Consider the following 22,933-nt stretch of genomic DNA (forward strand, 5'->3'; position numbering starts at 1 on the left):
CTGGCTCTAATATTCAGAAGCAAACTCTGCATTGATGTACCCATACTTAAAACATGACACAGGTGCCACAGGGTGACTAACTGCAGAATGCAGAAGAGTGATTAGGCATTTTGCTTAGGTGTGCTTGTGTGTCACTATAGACTGCCAGCACTGGACGTTACTGCCACACAAATATTAAAGATCTTGAAACTAGGACCAAAAATCCAAAGGATTTTATAAAGTATAGGCTAAAATGAACATTCTTTCACCTTTACATGACTTCAATAAAGGGCTTATGACAGTATCCTAGATGTCTTTTAAAATACAACCCTAAAATAATTAGCAGAGTGCTTTAGGGTCCATCCTAATATAAGGTGTAAATTTGCAAGGCTTGTATGTGAAGTGCATTGACTGATAGGATATAACACAGAAGTAAGTGATTATTTTGCTTTTTTTTAAAGACTGGATGACAAGCATGTCAGTGTGGGATTTTGTTCTCTGAGCCAATTACTTGTTTATAACAGAAATTTCCTGAATGACTTTGCAGGCTTTGGCATCCTGTGGTGAGACTTCTGGAAAATGAATGAGAACTATATATACAGCTAGTAGAAAGACAGAGGAATAAAAGCATGTGTAGTGGAGAACTGAGTAAAGCTGTTGATGTCTTTTTTGCTAGTTAAAGGTCTAGTTAAATTTCAGAGTAAATTTAAGTGTCTAACCAAATTCCAGCCTGTATGCCTTTCTACAGACTGAATTGCTCGACTACTGCCCTGAATAGAGTAGAATAACACAACGTATCCTCAGCTATGAGGAATGGTTAAGAACTTAGTTCATTAAAATATCAATTAGGCTGAATTTCACAACCCCTTATAAAGAATGGCATCCCTAGCCTTAGGAATGTCAATGGCAGTTTGGGGTCTGGCTCCGAGAAGTATGTGAGTACAGTACTGTCCAATAGAATTATTTGAAGTGGGCTATAGCTAATATAGAAATGTACTAATACTTTAGTACACCTTACATGATGAAATTAGAAATAGGTATTTATGTTTTTGAGATGACACAGTTGAGAAGCAAAATTCATCTCTGAGTTTTCTGTGAATATATGATTAGAAAATTTCTTTCTTTGTTGCTAGGATGATTCATTTATTTTTGAACAGTTTCACTGAATGAAGTTTACTTTGCATTCCTCTGTTCTAGTCATTTTAGCTCACTGATTGAAAAGCATTAAGCTCATATCCCAACAGTCTAACTTGAGCCTCTCTTTTTTTTTTTTTTTTTTTAAATCATATGTGGTTATGTGATGGTTTACAATCCTCAAGTAATGGTGGCTAATTATCTACTATCTATGGAATCTGTATATTGGGATACATGCAACAATGTTAAGGCAGGGCTGTATTTTCTCACACAGTTAACACCATAGCTGTTTTTTTGCTAACTTGCTGCATTAAGTTGTCAGACTCAAGGGTGGGAAATGAATTGAGTTGCTTCGTTTGAGGTGTAATGAATACTTTGCTTAAGTTACGTTTTTCATGACAACAAAATACTTAACTGAGAAAATTTAGTACAACAAGGTTCATAGAATAACACATTTTTCAGTATTCTGTTATGTTTATGTAACTTGGAGTAATTGACCTTTACTTAATCAGTGCCTCTGTGGTGCACCTTGCTGCAAAAATAATCAAGACTTTTAACACTTGTTTATAATAATCAACATTGAATTTGCTAGTTCTGTGCATTTAAAATAACCATAAAAGACTTTCCAATACCTCTTACTGACTGTACCTTGTGTATACTGTAAAGGCCTTTAGTAGCAAGTCCTTAGTTGACTTTTCAGTTACCATGGTAACTTTGAACTCTCCTTAGCTGTGGAAAAAGCATAATTTTTTTTTTTTTTGCACTATCAAGAAAAAAAAAGTATGTTTATGTTTTTGAGCAAGAAGAAAAACTAACCATAGGTTTTTAAGGAAGTTATACTGGATGAGTTTGTATATTCTAAAAAAGATATTTTTTTAAAATACTTTGGGGTTTTTTTATTTAGGTATCTGAAAAATTCCTGAAATGCGGGGAAGCAACTGATTTAATTAAAATACATTAAGAAAGTCTTCCCTGGTTATAAACTACATATAAATGTATATCTATATTTGTGTGTATATATTCATATATATACAAATGTGAATTACATTGCATTCATGTAATAAATTAAACTGTAAAAGTTCTGTAAATTACAAAGATTATTCTTGTAGTGTGATCCAGTTCAGATCTTGAAGAATTCAAGGAAAACAAAATAATAAAATAAACCAGGTTTTTATTAGAGCTGTGCTTTAAGCCTCTTATTTTCATGTGAGGGGTTTGCTGCCTCTATCCTGGACAGTTTGTTAAGAATAAGACTTGGGTAGAGTAGAAATGTGTAAGAATCCTTTGAATGGGGTCTTGCTGTTGGGGAAATGTTGAAAGTAATGCAGGAAAAAAATATTCTTGTGACCACATTGCTTAGAAATAATGCAAAAATGTACTTGAGCTATCCATAGTCTTTAATGTTTTTTCAGCTTGAAAGCTTTTAGCCCAATTTATTTACATCAACATCAGAAAATATTGATAAAAGAATTCCTTTGTAATTTTTTTCTTTTCAGAACATAAAGATTTATATCTGGTAATTATGGAATTGTCTTTGATGGTTATCAAGGCAGTATGATAGTAAGCAATTAAAACGTATAATCAAAAATGAGCACAGGACAAAATCTCTGGCTTACTTGGCAGTATAAAGCCTGAAAGCTTGCATTTATTCCTGCTTGCCTTTATTGTATTAAACATTCTTTTAATTTCCTTTGAAAGTCACATTGCTCCTAACTACAACACAGGTGCTTTTGTGATACTTTAATAGAAAATACTCTGATGTAGCAAACCAAGGAAAAGTAAGACACTATATAAGCTACCTCCAGCTCCTTTGCTTAAAAAAAGGTTTGTGTAGTCAGCAAAGTTCCACTGGTTTTACCAATGTCTGACAAGTTCACCCCATCAGGGTTCTTTACTTTTTTCCTGTTCTAAACTGACTAAAATTTGAGTTTCATTTTTTTCAATCATGTTACTAGAGGAAAATAAGGAACTTATTGACTGAGTCTGGGGATAATAAAAAAAAAAAAATTAAGCATTTTTTCTAGATGAATGATACAAAACTAGGGCTAGCTATTTGATATGAGGGATAGCTGATCAGAAACACTTGTACTGTCTATCAGGAAAAAGGTCAAACCTCAATTTTGAGTGACTGATATTTCTTCCAGTGCTGGTCCTTTAAACCATCAAGACTTGGGAAGTTTCTTCTCTTTAATAATAACCCATTTTTATTCCAAATGCACTATTTTTAGGGTTGGATATTCTTGTTCTGATTCCTAATATAGTGTGGACAGTACCCAGTCCTGTTCTGCAGTGGAAAAAAAGGGATTTTTTTTTTTTCCCCAAATGTCATCCTATAATGGTATATATCTACATAAGATATGGAGTCCTGACAAGTATAAGAAAGATCTTTGTCTAATACATACCAGTCTTGCTTCAAAAGACTGGAATTTGGGGTGATAATGTTTGGCCAAGACACAAGCTTTTGCTCCTACAGGTGACTACATCTTCAGTGTTTTTCTAAGGAACTACTTAAATACCTGAGGAAAAAGCTCCAAAATTAGGATTAGATTTTAAGAATATTTTTAGTATATAGCTGTCAGTTACTCTGCCTAAATATTTGTAGACAAAATACCTAGATGCAGCTAATGCCCACATCTCACTTCAGAGTAGATTGTATTAACTTCTGGGATATAATAAATCCACTGGGCCCAATGCTTGAATTAACATAATAATTAAAGTTTCAGCACATTGTTGTAGGTCACAGTAAGAAAATGTTTAATCTTTCTGCATTCATCTGTGTATATTCAAGGCATTGGGAGGTCTACAGAGACTGAATTAAATTTAAGTGTGTCAGAAATGAGCAGAGTGTTTTAAGAAAAATGTGAAAAAGATTTAGCTTTGTTGGGAGCTGTTCATAATTGATTTTGTTCTAGGAATAAAAGATACAGCAGAATTGGGTCACTACTCAAGTTACAGCTCACTTAATGAGAGAAAGCTGTAGGTGTATAGGAGCCAAGATACAGAATTATTCTGCATCTGCCCACTTAGGGATTTGGGGCTTGTTTGGTTCATAGTTCATTGTCTATGGTCAACTGTGACTATAGGAAAAAACATCTGAAGTGCTGGACTGGAATGAGTGACCACAGGATCTAGTAGGTCAGGTGAAAGTTACTCTGCGGTGTGTGTGGGGGGGTACTTTACAAAACTACTAGAGTGTTAAGAGAATGAAAGTGTGCATTTCCAAACATAATGCCAGACTAAAAAATTGATGACATTAAGAGGATGATTTAATATCCTTTTATGAGTCTTGAGTGAAGCCAAGGAATGTTCAAAATTATCTTGTCCTAGCACTACTCGCTTGCCAGGGAAAAATATCTAGATGCTGATTATTGCATCATCAGAAATGGGTCAAGATCCAACTTCTCTTGAAACTACTTTGGAAATCCAAGGTAACTTCCTGAATTTCAATAGAATCTTTAGCAGTAGTTTTTCTTCTGAAACAGTTCTTTGCTATTACAGGAGTAAATGGATTTAGTCATTTAATGGGTCATTTACTATGAGAGGAATCCACTTGACAAAAAAACCCAACACAACGTGTGAAGAAAAGTTCTGTTGTTTGTATTATAGTATTCTGAGAGGCTGGTGCAGGCTGTTGTTCAGCTGTGCTTGGGACTGCACAAACAGGCTCAAAAAATGGAAGATAAGGAAAGAAAATAAAAACAGAGATACTAAAGTGCCTAAATCAATTAGTCTGTGTTTCTTGTATGGCAGCATGGAAAAGTTGCTTATTAATTCTGTACTGGAGGAGCAGGGAAAAAACTGAGAGGGAGGTAGTCAGACAAAAAGAGCTACATGAACTGCCCTTGGATACATCAAACAGTTGTAATTTTGTGGCTAGCAGATTAGTGAACACTGCCTGCTTTTGCCTATGAAATGGAAATACTTCAATATGCATATTGTTTCCATAGCCCCAGACTAATATACAAACAAATAATCTTTGAATGATAAAATAGTCAAATTATCCTGGAGTTAAATTGTGTTTTACCTCTAAATTTCAGTTTAGGAATCCAATGAAAACGAACATCAGTAGAAGAGAATTAGGAAAGAGTGGACAGCTAGTCTGCACATTTCTTGTTTAATGATAATTAAGCAGAATTTTAATGATGGACATACATTTTAAACCATTTACAACTATACCACTGTTTCATTTGAATACTGAGATATAATATTACCTCAACAATAGCACTGAGGGGTGGGATTCTAATATACTTTAAACACAGCTTCCTATTAGTACCAAAACTGAATGCTATAGGGATTGCAATCAAAACTCTTAGTGAATCTTTATGGAGTTGGAGCCTTGGGGAGAAATATAGATAGCAATTACAGAATGTTTTCTTGATTGACAGATGCAGTAATTCCCTTTCTTCCCTGGAAGTTCAGAAAGGTTTAAATAATTTCACGAACATAATAACTGACCTGATGTTTCAGTGATGAATGCTAGTGTGTTTTGTGAAGAACTCTTCAATTTTAATTAATTTGAAGGTATCCAGAGTAGTCATCAAATGACTTTAGAAATCTAATGATATGTACTCGGAATCAAATGTCTTGTGTATTGTGCATAAAGGTCTTTACTCATTTTCTAAGGGTGCTATAAAATGAAGAGAGACTTCAGAAAAGCAAAACCATATTCAGCAATCCAAAGAAAACATTAGGCTGTAGAAGAAGGTTGAATTACTAGCTTATAGAACTCATGGTACAAACATTTTCTGAGTTTATAGTGATCCTGTCACTCTGGCTACTGCACCATGGCATTTTCCTAATGTAGTAGATGTAAGACCTAATCGGCCTCTGGGGCTGTATGTCTAAACAGCTGAGCAGTAATTACAGGGGACCCATGAGGCATGGACAGAGAGGGAAAAAGTGGAGGCGGCTAGTAAGAGCATTTGTGTTCAAATTACGATTTGAAGCAAATTTTCAGTTATTTTATGCTATAGGGAAGAACAAGACTTTATCTTATTTCTTCTGAGGGGAATGGAAGGGGTTTATTATACCTAGAGTTAGTATAGAATTTTTCCTACACTGCAGTTTTTGTGTTCATATAGTCAAACCAGTTATACTCCTTGCTCCTGACTCCTGTGTAGTTTTGTGTGGGACCAACAGTGATGTTCAAGCTGTGCAGGAGGAACCAGCCTGTGCTTCCTGCTGTTGTTGACACAGGCTTCAATCTTGCATTTTTTTCCTCATTGGTTAGGAGATGGAAATCTGTAGAGAATAGATGTCAGTGCTGAAATATTTAGTGCCAGGATGCAGAGTCCATTGCTTCTTCCCATGCCCCCTCTGGCCAATAGCTTAGTCGAGTCCCAGCAGCTGTGGTGAATGCAATCTTCTTGTTTTAATATGTAGAGAAACTTTAGACCCCGCATGCAGATTAGATTATTGAAAAAGAAATAGATGCAAATCTGAAAGTTATGTACTATTCCTGTCAGTAGAATATCTTGCCTTCTCTTTTGATTATACTTTGTAAGATATGTTAAATCATTTTTTCAGTTGTGTTTTTTGTTAAGTGTTCTTTGGATGATTACTTTGTTGTTGTTTTCTTCATATCCATAGGGCATGAGGCTGTAAATAATACCAAGCTCCTGTGCAGTAATAATAAATATTGAAATAAGTTGGGCAGTTATTTTAGACAAGTTCTTTAAGAAGTGAAATTACTTGTTAATATCTAATGTTTTGAAGATGAGTCAATGTTTCTGACTGTGTCACTCTTTCTATCTATCTTTTTTCTACCACTTCCATCACCTGAGAAATGAGATCTTAAGTTTTATGTTAGATGCATGTAATGATGCAAATATGTCAAATTATCTATGACACTGTAAGTCTCTCACCTTCTTAGGCATAGTTATTGCATAAAGAATAGGATAAAGTATCAGTGGTGTAAATGTGCTGTCTTCAGTGGAACTTACCAGCAGATAACTTGGCCCAGACATGACAGCAAATCTTTATTCTAAAATGTCAATACAGCACTAGTGTCCAATTATTTTTATACTGTGCTAATCTTCTGTCAATTTTACAGCGCTACTGCAGACTTCTATAAAAAGACTATCAGTAATCTCAGTAGGGAGGCCTCCTTATCAAGCAGTTTCAAAGACTTATTACTTCTGAAAAAATAAAGACCAGTAGGTAATATTGAGTTCATGAAAAAAGCTAGTCAGTTTTCAAAAAAACTAAATGCATAACATACATAACACTGATTATTTTTACACTTGCAGAAGTTTTCTTGGATTTTCTCAGATTTGATAATGAGACTTTATGATAGTTAGAAATCTTTTATGTTTTTACAATACATGCCTCAAATGGTCCTTTAAAGATAAACTTAGACATACCTCTTATATATTCATAGCTGAAAATAAATCAGTGCACATTGCTAAATACGATTTAAAAAATATGGTCAGGCCAAGAAACCTACTTACTTTTTTTTTTAAATGAGACTTTTTAAAAGTGATATTAAGAGTAGGTCTTGAAAGCCTTATTTTGATATAGCTTACTGGTAGTATGTTAGAACATAATTAAACTCTGTTAAAGAGTACTGTACATACCAGGACTTGACAAGACATAAAGAAGAAGAGGTGATAGAAAGAATTGTCTTCTGTTTAATATAGGAAAACTTACAGTTGTTACTTGAAACTTCTTAATGTATCCATCAAGTTTCTTTAAATTATTTCCTCCTTTATCACCTTATGGAGGTAAGCTTTAGACAATCAGGGAAAAAGGTGTGGGCAAATAAGTTTAAGGGCTTTAATATTGCACTGATCTCTTACTACGTATTTAAGAAGCTGTTTCACACTACAGAATGAGGACCTCTGTAAGCAGACTTGTTTCACAAAGTGGCTTTGCAGTGACAATGACTGAGCTCTGAAACAGATTAGGGCATTTGTTTCAGTAAGCTTGTTTCCTAAAAATCACTTTGTTAGGTAGCTGCTGCTGCTCCTTTATAACTTAATGTAAATTAAATTGATAGCTATCTGTGTTCATTAGCAAAACAATTGCTTACATACTTCTATGTTTGCAATTGGGTAAACCCAGGTTTTGAGACCTCCACATGTGAAATTACCATCTGAATATCTGTGGTGGTTGTTTACACAAAACCCTGGTGTTACATCCTCCAGACGTAGGCCCCTGCTTACATCTACAGAGCTCTTTACCAAGTAACTCCTGTGTTCCAAAATATGAACTAAATTTTGATTGAGGGTGGGGAGGGGAAGGATTATGAAAAACGGTTGTGTCCTGTCAAACTATTACAAAAATAATTGTACTTTGTTTTTTGGTTTATTGTCCAGGAAAGTGAGCGTTAATTTAAGAACAAACAATAATGCCAATACACTTACTAGTCCTCCAGCAAGCAGTAATATTAGAATAACTCCTAAATCCAGTAAAACCAGTCCTAGCATGCCAGACATGGAAAAAAAAAATAACTACAATACATCAGTATACAGTATAATGTCAGCCTTCTGTAGGTTTCATCAGGGTTTAGTATCTTTTCCAAGACAAAAATTCAGTTGGTCTTTTACCCATATTCTTAACATGTCCCCACTTCTGTTTTTGTTTTTATATCTGGCTGCTGCACACAGAATGGAAATAGAGCTTTTTTGTTATTAAGGCCTATTCTGATCTTCAGCTGTGATTGGGCATTTCCAGTGGCTGCTGATTAGTGAGAACACAGAGCAGCATACAGCTTAGCTTACCTTTGCCTCTCAGCAGGAATTACAGTGCAATAAGAATAGTCTCTGAAGGAGAAAAACTGAGAGGGAAGAAGGGAGTGGAGGGCAGCATTGAAACAACAGAAAAAAAGGAAAAACTTAATAGGTCCAACTGTTTCTAGGAAGGTATATCACAACCTTAAGATTGTATTATAACAGCACTATCATAACCATCAAGGTTTTATGTATGTTGGGAAGCCATTTGAGTGTTTTATGTGGATTTTGAAATAATCATTTCATGATTATGTACAAGTGCTCTGGATTTGTCCTTGAATGTTTCTTACAAAACACATGCAGGTGGTTGTAGTTCTCTGTAAATACCTATGGGTGTTTTTCTCTGTAAAATACAGGCTATTCAGCTGTCTTATGGCCATGACCTTGACAGGAGTCACTATTGTTATACAAATAGTTACTAATAGTATTTATTTGCTTCCATTCCATTTTTTTAAATCTAGATATGTAGTTGATTCTCCTTTCCAGAGGAGAATGTTGTCTGTTCTTACCCCAAATCAAGAAGGGTCTGTGCTTGTGCTCATCACTTAAACATTTGTGTGTTGTCCTCAGTTTTGCCTGCCCACTACATTCATAAAGGGAAATTAAAAACAATTTTCATCACTCAGTGTAGTGATCATTAGTCAATTTAACATTTGGAGAAAAGTAATCTGAATTTTTACTGAAGTGTATTAGATATTAGAATTCAATACCAATTGTTAAAAACAAAGCAATTTAAAATAGCAATATTCTTTTGCTTGCTAAATGAGAAATTCTTCTACCTTTGCCCTCCTTCGAAAGAAAAACTGTTTCTTAAAATCTTACAAATTACTTATAACTTTTACTTTAGTTTTTAATAATGAAAAAAGGGGAAAACCAAACAGTGTGTTCTTTCACAAACCAGAAATTATTCCAAGACTTGGTGTCCAATCTAAATCTATTGTCAATTGCTCTAGAATGATGAGCTTTTTTAACTTGCAAAAACATTGCAGATTTCAAAGATGCTACTACAGACAGTTAATAAAGATCTCATCGCTTTAGTATAAATAGTTGTCTTAGCCTTAAAATTAAGAGAAAGAGCATATGGGGTATTTTGGGATCTATTTTTGATTCATTGGACAGGATATATGAAAATTCATTAAGTATTTACAGGTGAAGTCAGCATATGTGGAAAGAGAAATGAAAGAGCTTTCTGATCCTGTAGCTCATTTGGACACTTTTGATCTAGTTACTGATGGTGGCCGAAGGAACTCTGAGAATGAGGTGCCAAAAGAAACACCAAATATACCAGAAGAAGGCATATTGCTCCTGTTGCTGCTTCTCACAGAAAGCCTTATTTAAAAAAAAAAAATACAGTTTTGGCTGAATTATTAGCCATCTGATAGTGAATTAAGATGATGAAGCTCAAATGGTTTTTTTGGCTAATAGCCTGGCTGTCTTTGAAAAGTTTTGAGGTTCTTATATATCCAGAATTTAAGCTGTAAAAAAAGTTCTTTTAATGTTTGTAGCTAACATAATAGTTCCTTTAACTTTCTTTAAAGAGAAAGCATTGTAATGGGATATTAGGAATTGCTTTAGATAAAAAATTTCTAGCAGGTAGCAATAGGCCATAAGCGTATCTCTCTGCTCGTTATTTTAAACAGCAGATCACTTCAGTTAAGACTTCAGCTTTCCAAGTCTCCTTTGTTGCTATAGGATTATTTCATAGAATATATTCCTCATACTGAGTAACTTGAAAACATGTTTCTTTGTTTTAAATGTGAGAAAAACTCTCTTTAGATGACAGTATCCTCAATGGGCTGGAAAATGTGGTAAAAAAATTGTTTTCATATTTAATTTCCCATGTTTATAGGAAGACTAAGAGTTTTAAATAGCTTATTCCAAACACATTTTGAAGACTAACACAGAGATCCAACAGGCACAGATTGAAAAAATGTGACAGTTGTGTATAATACCCTCTAGAAGGTGTTTGTTTTGGTTTCCCTTTTTCAAATTATTGCTGTGGTTCTTATTACTGAGACAAATGCTACATATTCCTGTAGTACATATACTAGTACTGTACTACAGTACTAGTGCAAAACTGGTTTTAAAAAAATGGCTCATTATGCACATAATACCATTGCAGTGGCCTTTTCTTTGCATCCCTGGAAAACTCATTATTATGCAGGGCTTCTTTCAACAGGAGTTAATTAGGACCAAAAAATTGCTTGTTGTTTATTGCATCCAAACCCCGGGACATGCTGCACTAATCCTGTAGTGCTGTGTGGTGCTGTAAGAGGTGTTCAGTTGATGTTTTGGAAGTTTATTAGCATTGGAAATGTTCTTTATCAGATCATTTAACTAGTTAACTCTCTCTACATATTACAATAAATTCATGTAATGTGTTAGTTTGGGACTTTTTTCTTATTCTCTCATTTGAGATGTATGTTAAAAATAATACTAACAATGTCAAAGCAATCTTAAGTATTTCTTCCTCTCCTAATCCACGTTTTTATTTACGATAATGAAAAATGAATGCAAGTCCTCTGGAAAACCCTCAGCAAGGAGTAAGGTGGTATTACTTTGTCCAAGGAGCAGACCAGAAATTGGATTTTTATCCAGGACACAGACTGCTTCCGATTTTTATAAGAACAACTGCATTTGTTTTTTGTGCAACTCTCCCCTCTAAGATGCAGGCAGAAGAGAGCCAGCCCAGGATGGGAAGGAAGAACTTTACCTTTCCTGTGTCATCACTCAAACCAGATTCATTTTAAAACTTGCATTTGCAGAAGTTTTATAGTTACAGAGAAAAAAATTAAAAATATTATTTTTGCTATCGTAACGTCAGTTTTTCTACCAACTCTGCTTTCTGTAAGTAATCTGGTATAGAAAGCCTCTATGCTTCTGATCCTTTGAAAGCTGAAAATCTGTATTTTTGCAGTTTAGCTGCAAAATCAGTGGGAGCCTTTAGGCCTGGAAAAGGCCTTTGGTAAGTTGTTCAGCACAATTTTTACTTTGGCAGAGTAACTGAAGCCTGTGTTTATTTGTCGGTATAATGCTAGCCTGGTTTCCCAATGTCTGACTAAAGTCCCTCATTGAGTTTTAAGGTAACGGTAATGTTGAGTAAAACTAGTTTCTTGTTCTGTGGATGTAGAAGTGTTATGTATATTTGGCATTTTGCAGTTTATTCTTAATTTAACAAGAATGCCTTTAAAATTACAATGTCAAACTTTGGGGTTTTGAGTAATTATATGAAAGGCATTATCACTAGAAAGTCCTACAGTTTACATCATAATCTACTTTTTAATGATATGACTTTGTAGTAAAAAGATCTACTTATTTTCAACTTCTAGCAGTCTAGTATTTAGTGTACCCTAAGATGGCATCATTCCTAAAAACTTTTGCTCACTTTACTCTCCCTCCCCAATTGCAAGTTTGCTTTTGAAATGCATACTCTGTGTGATTAAATAAAAGGAACTGAAAATTAGTGAGGAAATTGTATGGTCTGAGCCATTTTAGAAATGAATTAAAATTGTTGTTTAGCAAAATGGAGTAATTTATCACTTATCTAGTGTTCCCTGTAAGTCATTTATCATGAGTGGCAGCTATCATCATTTTATTCTAATCTGAGATGATGAGGAGGGATCAGAGGCTTACATTGAGTAAGTTCATACTTGTAATTGGCAACTGAATTAATGATTGTGTGTAAAATAAAACGGGAGCTAAAAAACTTTCCCCAGTTTCTCCTCTGCTCCTGCAACATATTATACATGTCTTTATCACGCTGTTAAATTCTTGTTGTCAGGTGGAATTTTACTTTGCACTTCAGTTTACTTAAATGTATACTACTTTTACTTGTATGTTGGATACAAGTAGTGCAGACTTTGCCCAGGATTTCAGGTGCAGTGTCTTTTTGAGATACACCATGTACTGATAGTGGACTTCATAAACAGAGACTATGGTAGTCCAAATTAGTTGGTTAGAACAACTAACCAAAGTCTTACTTCCCTTGTCATCTCTAAGTGCAGCATTTTCTCCTGGAGAAGGGCTTGAGATGGTTCACCAGCTCCCTGGATCTTTGAAATGAATAGACACTTGTACAGCATTTTTCTGCAAAAGGATCATATAAAATAATAAACTCTTGAGAAATTATTCCTGACTCCTTCAGAATAAGTTGCTCATGCTCTTAAATGTTTTGTTCTCATGTTAGCCTAGCCATGATTTATCTCGTAATGGACTTATTCCCTAATAAAGGAGGAAGAAGGTAGTGTAATGTGACCAGTAAAATTGAAATTTCTTTTAGAATGCTTTCTGGAGCTAGTAACTGCTGGTTTTGTTATACTGCATCTTCATCTTTCTGTAACAATATCAGCTCTTTTCAGACTAAAAGTTCCCATTTGCAGTGTAGCTGTTTGCTTTCACCAGCCCGTGAGTACGACTTTATTTGCTGACTTACGTGTAATAAAGATTTTTCTTGTTTCTTACTCAAAATTTGCTTAAATATTACAACAATGGATTGTGCAATGCATTTCTGGGTATGCTGACAAATAAGATGCTCAAGAACAGCAATTTTGGTTCCTGCATCCTTTCCAGCATTCACCATATTAATAGGGAAGGGAGCCAGGGATTTGTATTTACATGATGTGGAGGAGAAAGGGGTGGGGGGGAGATAGAAAATCCTGTTTCTTTCCATTTTTAAAAAAATTTCTTTTGTTGTTCTGGAATCATGAATCTCATTTTCTCCCCAAATTGTTCCCTTGGAATTTTCTGTGGGGACTTTTTTAGAGGGCAAGGAGAAAAGTTGTTGAAAAAGAACAAAGGAATGTGAGAAAGGGAAGGAAGAATGGGAGATTGCTATTAAAAAAAAAAAAAATTAACTGAGCTTCAGTGAGATAGGAACAGAAAACTGTTGTTGTTATAGACTATCAGTACTTTTAAAAATAAATTCAACCCTAACTGAGAAAGTAGACAATCTGTACTCCATTTGAATTAATTTCTTAGGTTTTATCATAATTCCATCTTTTTTGTTGGTTTCATACTTAAGTCTTAAATTTGTTAAGCAGACAGTAATGATTTGTTTTCTTCTTTGAGTGCCTGCATGATTTGTTTATGTATGCAATCCAGTAAGCCTTTTCTATGTAATTGAGAAACAAATTAAGGTCAAATTCAGGTAAAAAATTTGGAGGAATGCTTTATAGTCTTATAGTTTTTCATCTTAAGATCCACTGAGTGATCTATTAATGGAGAGGTATAGGCTGGCCTTCTAAAAGGGCAGTATGCTGAGAAGCCTTGTGCGTGATGTATCCTGAGATCATTCTAGGTTCAATGGCACACACCTTACGCAGAGGGAATTCCCCTTGTATGTAATGGCAAGCCACTAGTTTGCTATTACTGCAAAGTTTCCAATTCTTGATATTTACTACAGAATTAGCAGTTCAGGCTGTCTTGTTTTATTGTATCAGCTGTTTCGGTGTAGTTTTCCTTAGGTTGCATTACATTCTGAAAGACTTTATAAGTAAGAAGATGGCTTTATGGATAAAAGTTTGAATTTTAAATTGCCATGAAATGAAGCACAAAACAGTACATCTAGTACGTACTAGACTCTGGTTTGGCGTAACTTATTCAGTCCATATTTAATGTTTTGAAGATTGTACAGAAGGAACCTGGCTCTTAGAAACAGAGTATCACCAGTATCAGCTTATTTTCTCTTTGAAAATAATTCTTTTGGTAGGTAGACAGATAAATAGACAGCACTCTACTACATTTTGTTTGTATAATAATAGATTGGTTTGTCACATGACATGGGTACTTGGAATTTAGTTAATAAACTTATTTTAAGACTTACGGTTTCCTCTTATGTAAAGACACATTGCAGCTATTGATAAATAGCTTTGATTTACTCTCTCTAGACAATTTTATTTCTCTAGTCTGTGGTGCCATTATTGTTACTGCCTAATAAGACCAGAGCATCCAGTCATATGCATTTGATTTAAATTAGGCATGGGCACATGATCAAATCATAACAGAATCAGCCAGACCTATTTTACGATTTAATACTACCAGGGAGAAGGCTAGATATACTGTAAAGCTTAACATAGTGCTTATGTAGGATTGTAAAATCTGCTAAGGCCTGTGGAAGTATTTCTTCTGGACATTTGATCAGACCCTAAGGACCTAAATGAACCACCAAAGAAGTGAATATTAAAACTGTTGTTGACTTCAATGAGGAACAGGGCAAATTCTAAGTAAGGAAACAGGAAAAATACCCTTTCTGCACTAGTGGGTGCTTTAATAAAACGTGCTTCTTGTCTGAATCCTTTCTGTGACACAAATAGATCATGTCTTTCTGTATTTATGCATACCCCATTATTCAGGATTGTAACTGCAGTAATATACAATAATTTACAGTACTCAAAATTCAGAATAAAAACGTTAAATTCAGCTATTGGTGTTCATGTTATCTTGTGCTTTTCTATGCAGGTAATTACATTTTAGTTATTAAATGAAGTGCAACACTTCATACTGGCTAGAATGACTGCCATGCATTTTTAATGGTTTCTCTAAGTGTCATTAAGTGATAATTTGAAAAAATAAACAAACAACCAGCAGCATACACAATTGGTTATTAATAAAGCCTGTTCTTAATTCACTTTTAAAATCAAAGTAAGCTGTGGTATGAAATGTAGCAATAGATTATAACTGCTTTTTTATATAAAACATTTGAATGCTTTATATAAATTTTTTCAATCTGTCCATCCTAAATATATACTTTCATATCAAGTGTAAAATAGTACATCTGCTTGACATTAGAGAGTTGATACAGGGATGGTTACCAGTATTGCTTCATGGCTTTTCTGTCCTATGTCTAATTGATGAAACATTTTGATATGTATGTGGCTCCTGCTGTATATCTGCTAGAAATGTCTCTGTTTTTCAGTGACAAAACGCAATAAAGTTTTGTAACCTGATTTCCTATTCTTGATTTTTCTGAATCTTTGCTAGCCTACACTGCAACCATACAGTGGCAGAGCTGTGGCTGTTTTACCTTCTATCTTCCCATTTCCTAGCCAGGTACAGCAAGGCAGTGTTGCAGTTGCAGTGTCTAATCACTTTCCAAATGTCAATGCCATATTGAGGGTAAAGATGTCTGGGGTGTGTCCAAGTGATCATAAGAGGGAGTTTTAATTTTTCCTGAGGAATGCATTACTCCAAAGACTGGAGAAATGTGGAGGTAGTTTATTGCTACGTCCTCTCCCTTCAGATAATTTCTGTATTATGTGCAGTTTGGCCAAACTAGAACATTGTCATAGTAAATATTATTTGAATTCATGCCACGGATATCTCTTCAAATTATAAGGAAATACTTAGTTTTGTTGAGATACTTCCTGTGAAAAGATACTATACTCTTAATCTCCTTTCAACCATTTGAAACCAGTAGTTTTCAGGTTTCATTTTTCTGTAATGCTAAGAAATATATTTTCACTTGTCAGATGCCTGTGGAAAAGTATTGTAGTTCTTATCACGCAGCACCTACTGGAAAATGAGATGGCTACGTAGTTGAGTATGCAGTCTCATTAGCTGCTCAGTCAAGCCTTGTGACCTTTTGTCTGTCAGACTTTTTTTTCTAGTGGTGAAACTCATCAGAACAAAAATCAAAGTTCTTTTAACTATTGATACCAGAAGTTGATTTCCTAATATATCAAAATGTTGTTGAATCATTTCAGTGTTTTCAACCTTAGCTTCCTAAAAGCAGTTTACATCAGAAATTTCAATTTAATAAGTTTTACTGAAAACATAGTAACTATTGAGAAAAAGGGAATTGCTGCTGTACCTACAGCTGGAGCTTGCCTGGAGGAGTTATTGGTAAAGTTTGATTTCTCTTCAGAAATGAGATTTTGAGATTGCCAGAATCACAAGGCATGACATTTGAGCTCCTGGCTGTCCTTGTGCTCCTCTGTGAGCTGGCATTCCAGCAGTCTTTTAGGGGCCCATAATTACTAAAACCTTAAATGGCAAAAGAAATGGATGAAATGGAGCCAGTCCAGATCAGGAATGATGCCATTCAGTCAGGGTACCCATAGTTGCACAACTGGAAGTTTGGAAGGTGATGTTGTCTTGAATCCCACAGAGCGGAGGGTTCATCATCTGACTCTGCAGCCCGTGAGCGTACTGTTGTCAGATCGAAACCTCTCCCAGTTATCTGAAGTATGGATGTGACCTACCTGATAAATGTCAGCACTTTAATGCGTTAGTATCCTACCCTAATGGAGTCCTGGTACTGGTTTGCAATGCAAAGCCATTGTAATCAGGGTCTGTATCATAGTATTGCAATGAAGTCTGAAGACTGAATGAATATGTGAAACTCAATCCTACAGTGCAAAAAAGCGAATAACGGACACTTTCAGTTTGGCAGGTGAGCCAAAAAGTTAGTTTGGCAGGAAAGGTATGAAATTAAAGTTTTTTTTCCCCAGTGTTCAGGTTTTTAATCAAAGTATTTTTCTGAAGTAAAATGGTACGCTTGGTTTTGGCTGGGTTTTTTTCCAGTTTACAGTAAATTTTTAAACAAATGAATGCTGGTTTTATGCAAATGAAGTAATTTGTTTAAAAATTGAATGCTTCAGCATAACTTAAAAATTCACTCAACTCCCAAAGCTTCAGATTCAAACTTTCTGTACAGTTTTGTTGCTGAAATTAGTGATTAAATTAAACACCAGATTCATGAATTCTTTCCAGAAATGCCCCAATGGTGTGTCTCCACCCCGTCAGTTGGGGGAAGCTTCATATGCGAGTTGATTTTGATCAGCTCGTGCCAGAGTGATGGCACAGTAATGTGGAGGGAAGAACTACAACTTACCTAACGCTTTTTTAGGTACCTTGTATGAAGATCACTAAACATATCAGTTAATGACAGTTCTTTGGTGACATTACTGAGTATCACAGACCTTACTATTGAAGCTAAAAGGAATAGGAAAGAGTTCAAAAATTAAAAGTGAGTGCTGCAGGGTGCGTAGCATTGGTTAAAGAAGATGCTGCAGAAGAATTCAGAGTTTGCTGTTACTGGTTTTCCCAAAGGGCCATCCAATGGGATCCAGACAAAATATATGTTTTCCACTCACAGTGATGCTGACTTCATCTTTTCAATGACAGCTCAAGCTGGTTTTTTGTTTGTTTAGTTTTGCATGTTGTTGTTTTTCTCCAATGAAGAGGTGTAGGGTTGCTGATTTGGCCTTTTATTTTTCTCCTTCAAGAAAAATGCAGTTAAGTCAAAAAGTTTGTCTTGAATACTTACAGTTATGGAGTGATAGACACAAATGTTAGCCTTTATATTGGATGTCTGTGGTAAGGTGTTGGGAACTGGGCGGGGAGGGGCAGTTTCTATAAGGAGAGGCTGGGGTTGCCATGTGCTGGACGTGGCTGGTTCCAGCAGACCCACTGCAGGGCACAGCTGAGCACCTCAGCCACGAGTGAGGCACCTCTGGGAAAGAGTGTGTAAGAAAGGGTAAAGCAGCACTGAGGAGTGAGGAAAAAAGTGTGAGAAACAGCCCTGTGAGCCCCAGGATGCTGCAGGTGCCAGAGCAGAGACTCCCCTGCAGCCTGTGGAGATGAGACCATGGGGGAATAGGTATCCACACTGCAGCCTGTGGAGAACCGCACACTGGAGGGGGTGGAGATTTCCTGAAGTATCTGTGGCCTGTGAAGAGCCCATACAGGAGCAGGCTCATCCTGAAGGACTGCAGCCATGGGAAGGACCCATGCTGGACCAGGGGAAAAGCATGAGGAGGAAGGAGCTGCAGGGAAGAGCTGTTATGGACTGACCACAGCTGCCATCCCCTTGTGCTGCTCAGGGCAGGGTGGGGAGAGGTAGAGGATTTGGAAATGAACAAGTGATAGGAACGAAGTTGAGCCTGGGGAAAACGCAGGGGCAGGAAAGTGTTTTAAATTTGGTTTCCTACCATCCAAAACTATTTTAACTGCAATAAATTAGTTTTCCCCAAGTAGACTCTGTTTTGCCTGTGATGATAACTGGTAAGATACTTCCCTGTCTGTATCTTGACCGATGAGCTTTTTCATCTTATTTTCTTCCCCTGTCCTGTTGAGGAGGGGGAGTGAGAGAGCGACTGGGTGGGTGTCTGGCAGCTGGCCAAGGTCAACCCAACACAACCCTAAAGGCTTTTTCAAGTCTATGTAAATTGTGGCTCTATTTACAGTCCGAGGTTATAATTTTGCTTGAATGAATACTCCTGCTTGCTGCTTCATGCTCTTCTTCAGGAATAATTTAAAAAAAATATGTGCCTGGCATGCGTTTACACTCCCATGCGTTTTCATGTCTGTGTGAAGGGTCTGGCTTTACAGAAGTAGTTTACAGTACATAATATGTATACGTGAATGAATCAACATGCAAAATATTTTGCATGTCCTTCAAATTTTTCTGTTACAGTCATTAAATACATGGGACAAAACTACACATACCAAGTTGCTGCATTTCTTTTATCATCTGTCAATTGCAGTTATTCATGCTGGTTTAGTATGCCTTTGCAGTAAGCATCCATACCAAATAAATTTGCTCTTGAGCATTCTATGCTTTTATTAAATATTCATTAAATGAGATGCATTGTATTCATGCAGTCTGTTGCTTAGTGCATTGAAACACCAGAAAATGTATTGTCTGTAAATTCTTTATGCAGAATGAGACAAGGTTTTCCTCCTCTACTGAAACATGTCAGGGTCCAGGATGCATTGCTATCGGTGTAGCACTGTTCTGCATGCAGGACTGATTTGGAAGGTTTAAGACCTGGAGAATGAGTACAGCAATTCCTGTGTGTCCTTAGTGCAAGCTGCAGTGTCTCTTAACCTGCTGTTCCTGATAGACTAGGAAGGGGCTATAAGCAGGATAAATAGGTGTTTTCTTGCTTCTCTATTAGTAATGTCAAAGGTAAAAAATAAAGACTTTTGGACAGATTAAGTAGGCTAATTTTTGGCCTCAGTCATGCACGTGGAATCTAGCTCATATCTCAATCAAGTTCAACAAAGGGCAAAATTTGTCCTAAGTGTCAAAAATTTATGCTGGATAAAAGCGGTCTAGTGATAAAATACCAGACTTACTTTTAACTGTTTTTCTCTCCATAGTAAGCATTAGTCAGAACACCTCTAAGAATGTAACTTTTGTCCAGAATAGAATTTCATGTTAAAAAAAAAAAAAAAAAAAAAGTCTCAAGACTCTGGTTCTCCTGAAACTAGAAGAGTGAGACACCAGTTATGTTGGAGCTTTTCTCACCATGCAGCCACTTGTACTCATAAGCCTGACTATCTGTTTGAGTTCCTGCCCAGAAAGGTGATCGGCTTTGTCCATGGAGATACCAGCTATCTAGATATTACAGCCCTACAGAAGTCTGGTTAGGCTGTAGCACATTATGATGATACTTAGCTCCTACTGCATATTTATTGTGTATGATGAACGACCAATACAGGAAGGAGTCTGTGTGCTGTTTGTGATCAACTGCTTGTCGTAATAGAGGAACATTGCTTAACCTGAAACTGGAGACTGAGGGGTTTTTTTGGTTTTGTTTGTGTTTTGTGAAAGGTGTTATCAACAGATAGCAGGGAAAAGCATCCTTAAGGGTGCTCAGAGAGGTGATTTTTAATTTTTTTTTTTTAAAGTGTTTATTTACAAAATAGGCTTAGGCTGTGAAATCCAGCTGTGAAATCCCTGTTACAAACTCTGATTTCTTTCGTTTGGGGCAAGATATTGCTGAAGCCTGCTTTGGGCTGCATACAGAACATATTAGATAAACAGTCGGTTTGTGGGTTTTTTTTATATAGTAGTCTAGTATGATTTGGCTGCTGCCACCAAAAAAAAAATCCTAAGAATTCTACATCAAATCTGTGAGAACACTTCAAAATAAATACAGACCAATAATTTTTAATGTTCTTATTACAAAGAAAAGCCAAAATGCAATCGCTGTCTGGAGTCCTATCTGAAGTCACTTTGTAGTGCTATCTAAACTTACTATGCTCTACTGTCTACAGAGAAGCATTGCAAATATCTAACATCAGTGTTAATGTATAGTCTACTGCAGAGGGTCACAAGCAGATGACATGGAACAACAGAAGACAGATATGCCCAGGGACGACTTAAAAAAAACGGTGTTCTCACATCTGCTTTTTGCATGCTTTGTCATTCACTGGTCTCTCTTAAATTCACACTGTTGTTATTTCCCTTATCTATATATTTATACATATGTTTGGGGTTTGTTCTGATGGTATCATAGACATATGTATGCAGCTGTGTTCTGGAGACTGAGTTTATTCTCAAGAATGACAAAATTCAGCATTCTCAGATTTTCATACCTTCATCCTTATACTGCACCAACATGTACAGGTTTCCATTGAAATTTTACTAGCACTTATTATTAGTTAAACAAATAAATCCTGACTTCATATAGCTCTAAACCCTGTACACATGTAGTGTAAGGTCAGCATATGTGTTCATCTGTAGGACTTAAGGGGAAAACATAATTTCCATATATGTTATGCTTGCTTTTCTGATAAGACTGAAGGCTTAGCTTCTGCTATTTGTGTTTCTTAGTCACCTTCAGGATAAACTAAGAAAATAACCTGTATGGCACATACTGGCTAGTAAAAGTACATCCCGGAAAAAACCTATTTGTTTACTGATGCATGTTAACTTGCTCTCCAGCATGGTGCTATGTGCAGGCTTGAATGAGGTAGATTCTTAAATGAGTGTTTTGCAGTTTTGATTTACTCCAGACCTTAGGCCAAAGCACTTTGAGATATTTAGGTTCTTGATTCTTTTTGAGATACCATGATTTTAGTGAGAGTTCGGAATGAAAAGATCTGGGTTTTGACTGGAATAATGCTTTGGTTTGCATACTCACCTAAATGTTATGTACTTACATGTGTTCTAGATCAGATTGCTTAAATAACATTAACGTGATTGCTGATGCAGTATGTTTTCTGAGTTTAATCATACTTATGAAAATACTGTAAGAAGATAGTTTAAAATACGTTCACTGTAAATCTTAGTTATCTTTTTTCTTTGTGGATTTTAAGTTTTTAAAATTAATTACTTTTTTGATACAGTGCTTGCAGTAATACTGTTGAATTATCTATGAAAATAATTCATGCAAGTTGCTTTTAATTAAGTGCCAGTGATTTATTTGTTTGTTTCTCTCCTTTTGTTTGTCAGGAAAAGAAGAATATATTGCGACGTTCAAGGGATCAGAATACTTCTGCTATGATTTATCTCAGAATCCCATACAGAGTAGCAGCGATGAAATAACTCTGTCGTTTAAAACACTTCAGAGGAACGGACTGATGCTTCACACAGGAAAATCGGCTGATTATGTCAATCTTGCACTGAAAAATGGAGCTGTCTCCTTGGTCATTAATTTGGGCTCAGGGGCCTTTGAAGCACTGGTGGAACCTGTGAATGGGAAATTTAATGACAATGCCTGGCATGATGTGAAAGTAACCAGGAATCTGCGTCAGGTAACAGTACAATGGATACAAGAATAACTAACTTTGTTATGAGTAAATGCTTGATGATTTGAAAATTGCATAGTGTGACATTGGATGTTTAGCAGGCATTTGATTAGTTTTTTATTTGCACAAGGAGGGATATTCCTGCCACACTTGAGCAGGGGCATATCTAGAAAGTAGTAGGGCAAGCAGCTGTCTGAGACAGTATCAGTTAGATGTTTTAAAGACTGTAGGTATAACCCAGGTGTTTCTCCAGTACAACTGTCTGCCCTTGCAGTCTTGCATTAGTCAAGGCTGATGACTTTCCATGGGACATGAGTTACTCTAACTGAATTGTAACTCTTTAATTAAAAGAAATGTTTTATATATCTTTCTCTTTTTAAAAAGTGGGCAGTAAATTTGTTATCAGATAAAATTTATGCACTCTGTGGAGGCATCTTGCATGTCATGCCACCTTTAAGCAAAAGCAGCAGTAAAAAAATATCCAGGAAATTGCATGCTTACTCTTGGTGATGTGGTAGGGGGTTTGTAGTTCAACAGTTAAATTTGAGGTTGGGGTGGGAGGGATGAGGGTAAAGAGAATACCATGTATGTGTGTATACTGTATGTGCTAA

At 35.9% G+C, this 22,933-nt stretch overlaps 1 protein-coding gene across 23 annotated transcripts in view; it reads left to right on the plus strand.

The window, feature by feature from the left end:
- NRXN1 (neurexin 1) overlaps window positions 1–22,933 on the plus strand; it is a 729,374-nt gene that overhangs the window by 231,214 nt on the left and 475,227 nt on the right. For all 23 annotated transcript variants that reach the window (XM_050893180.1, XM_050893184.1, XM_050893185.1 and 20 more), the window contains one exon: window positions 22,027–22,328. In XM_050893180.1, coding sequence (XP_050749137.1) covers window positions 22,027–22,328 — 302 coding nt within the window. The remainder of the gene's footprint in view (window positions 1–22,026; window positions 22,329–22,933) is intronic.

Source organism: Gymnogyps californianus, chromosome 3 (genome assembly GCF_018139145.2).
Source record: "Gymnogyps californianus isolate 813 chromosome 3, ASM1813914v2, whole genome shotgun sequence".
Lineage (NCBI taxonomy): Eukaryota > Metazoa > Chordata > Aves > Accipitriformes > Cathartidae > Gymnogyps > Gymnogyps californianus.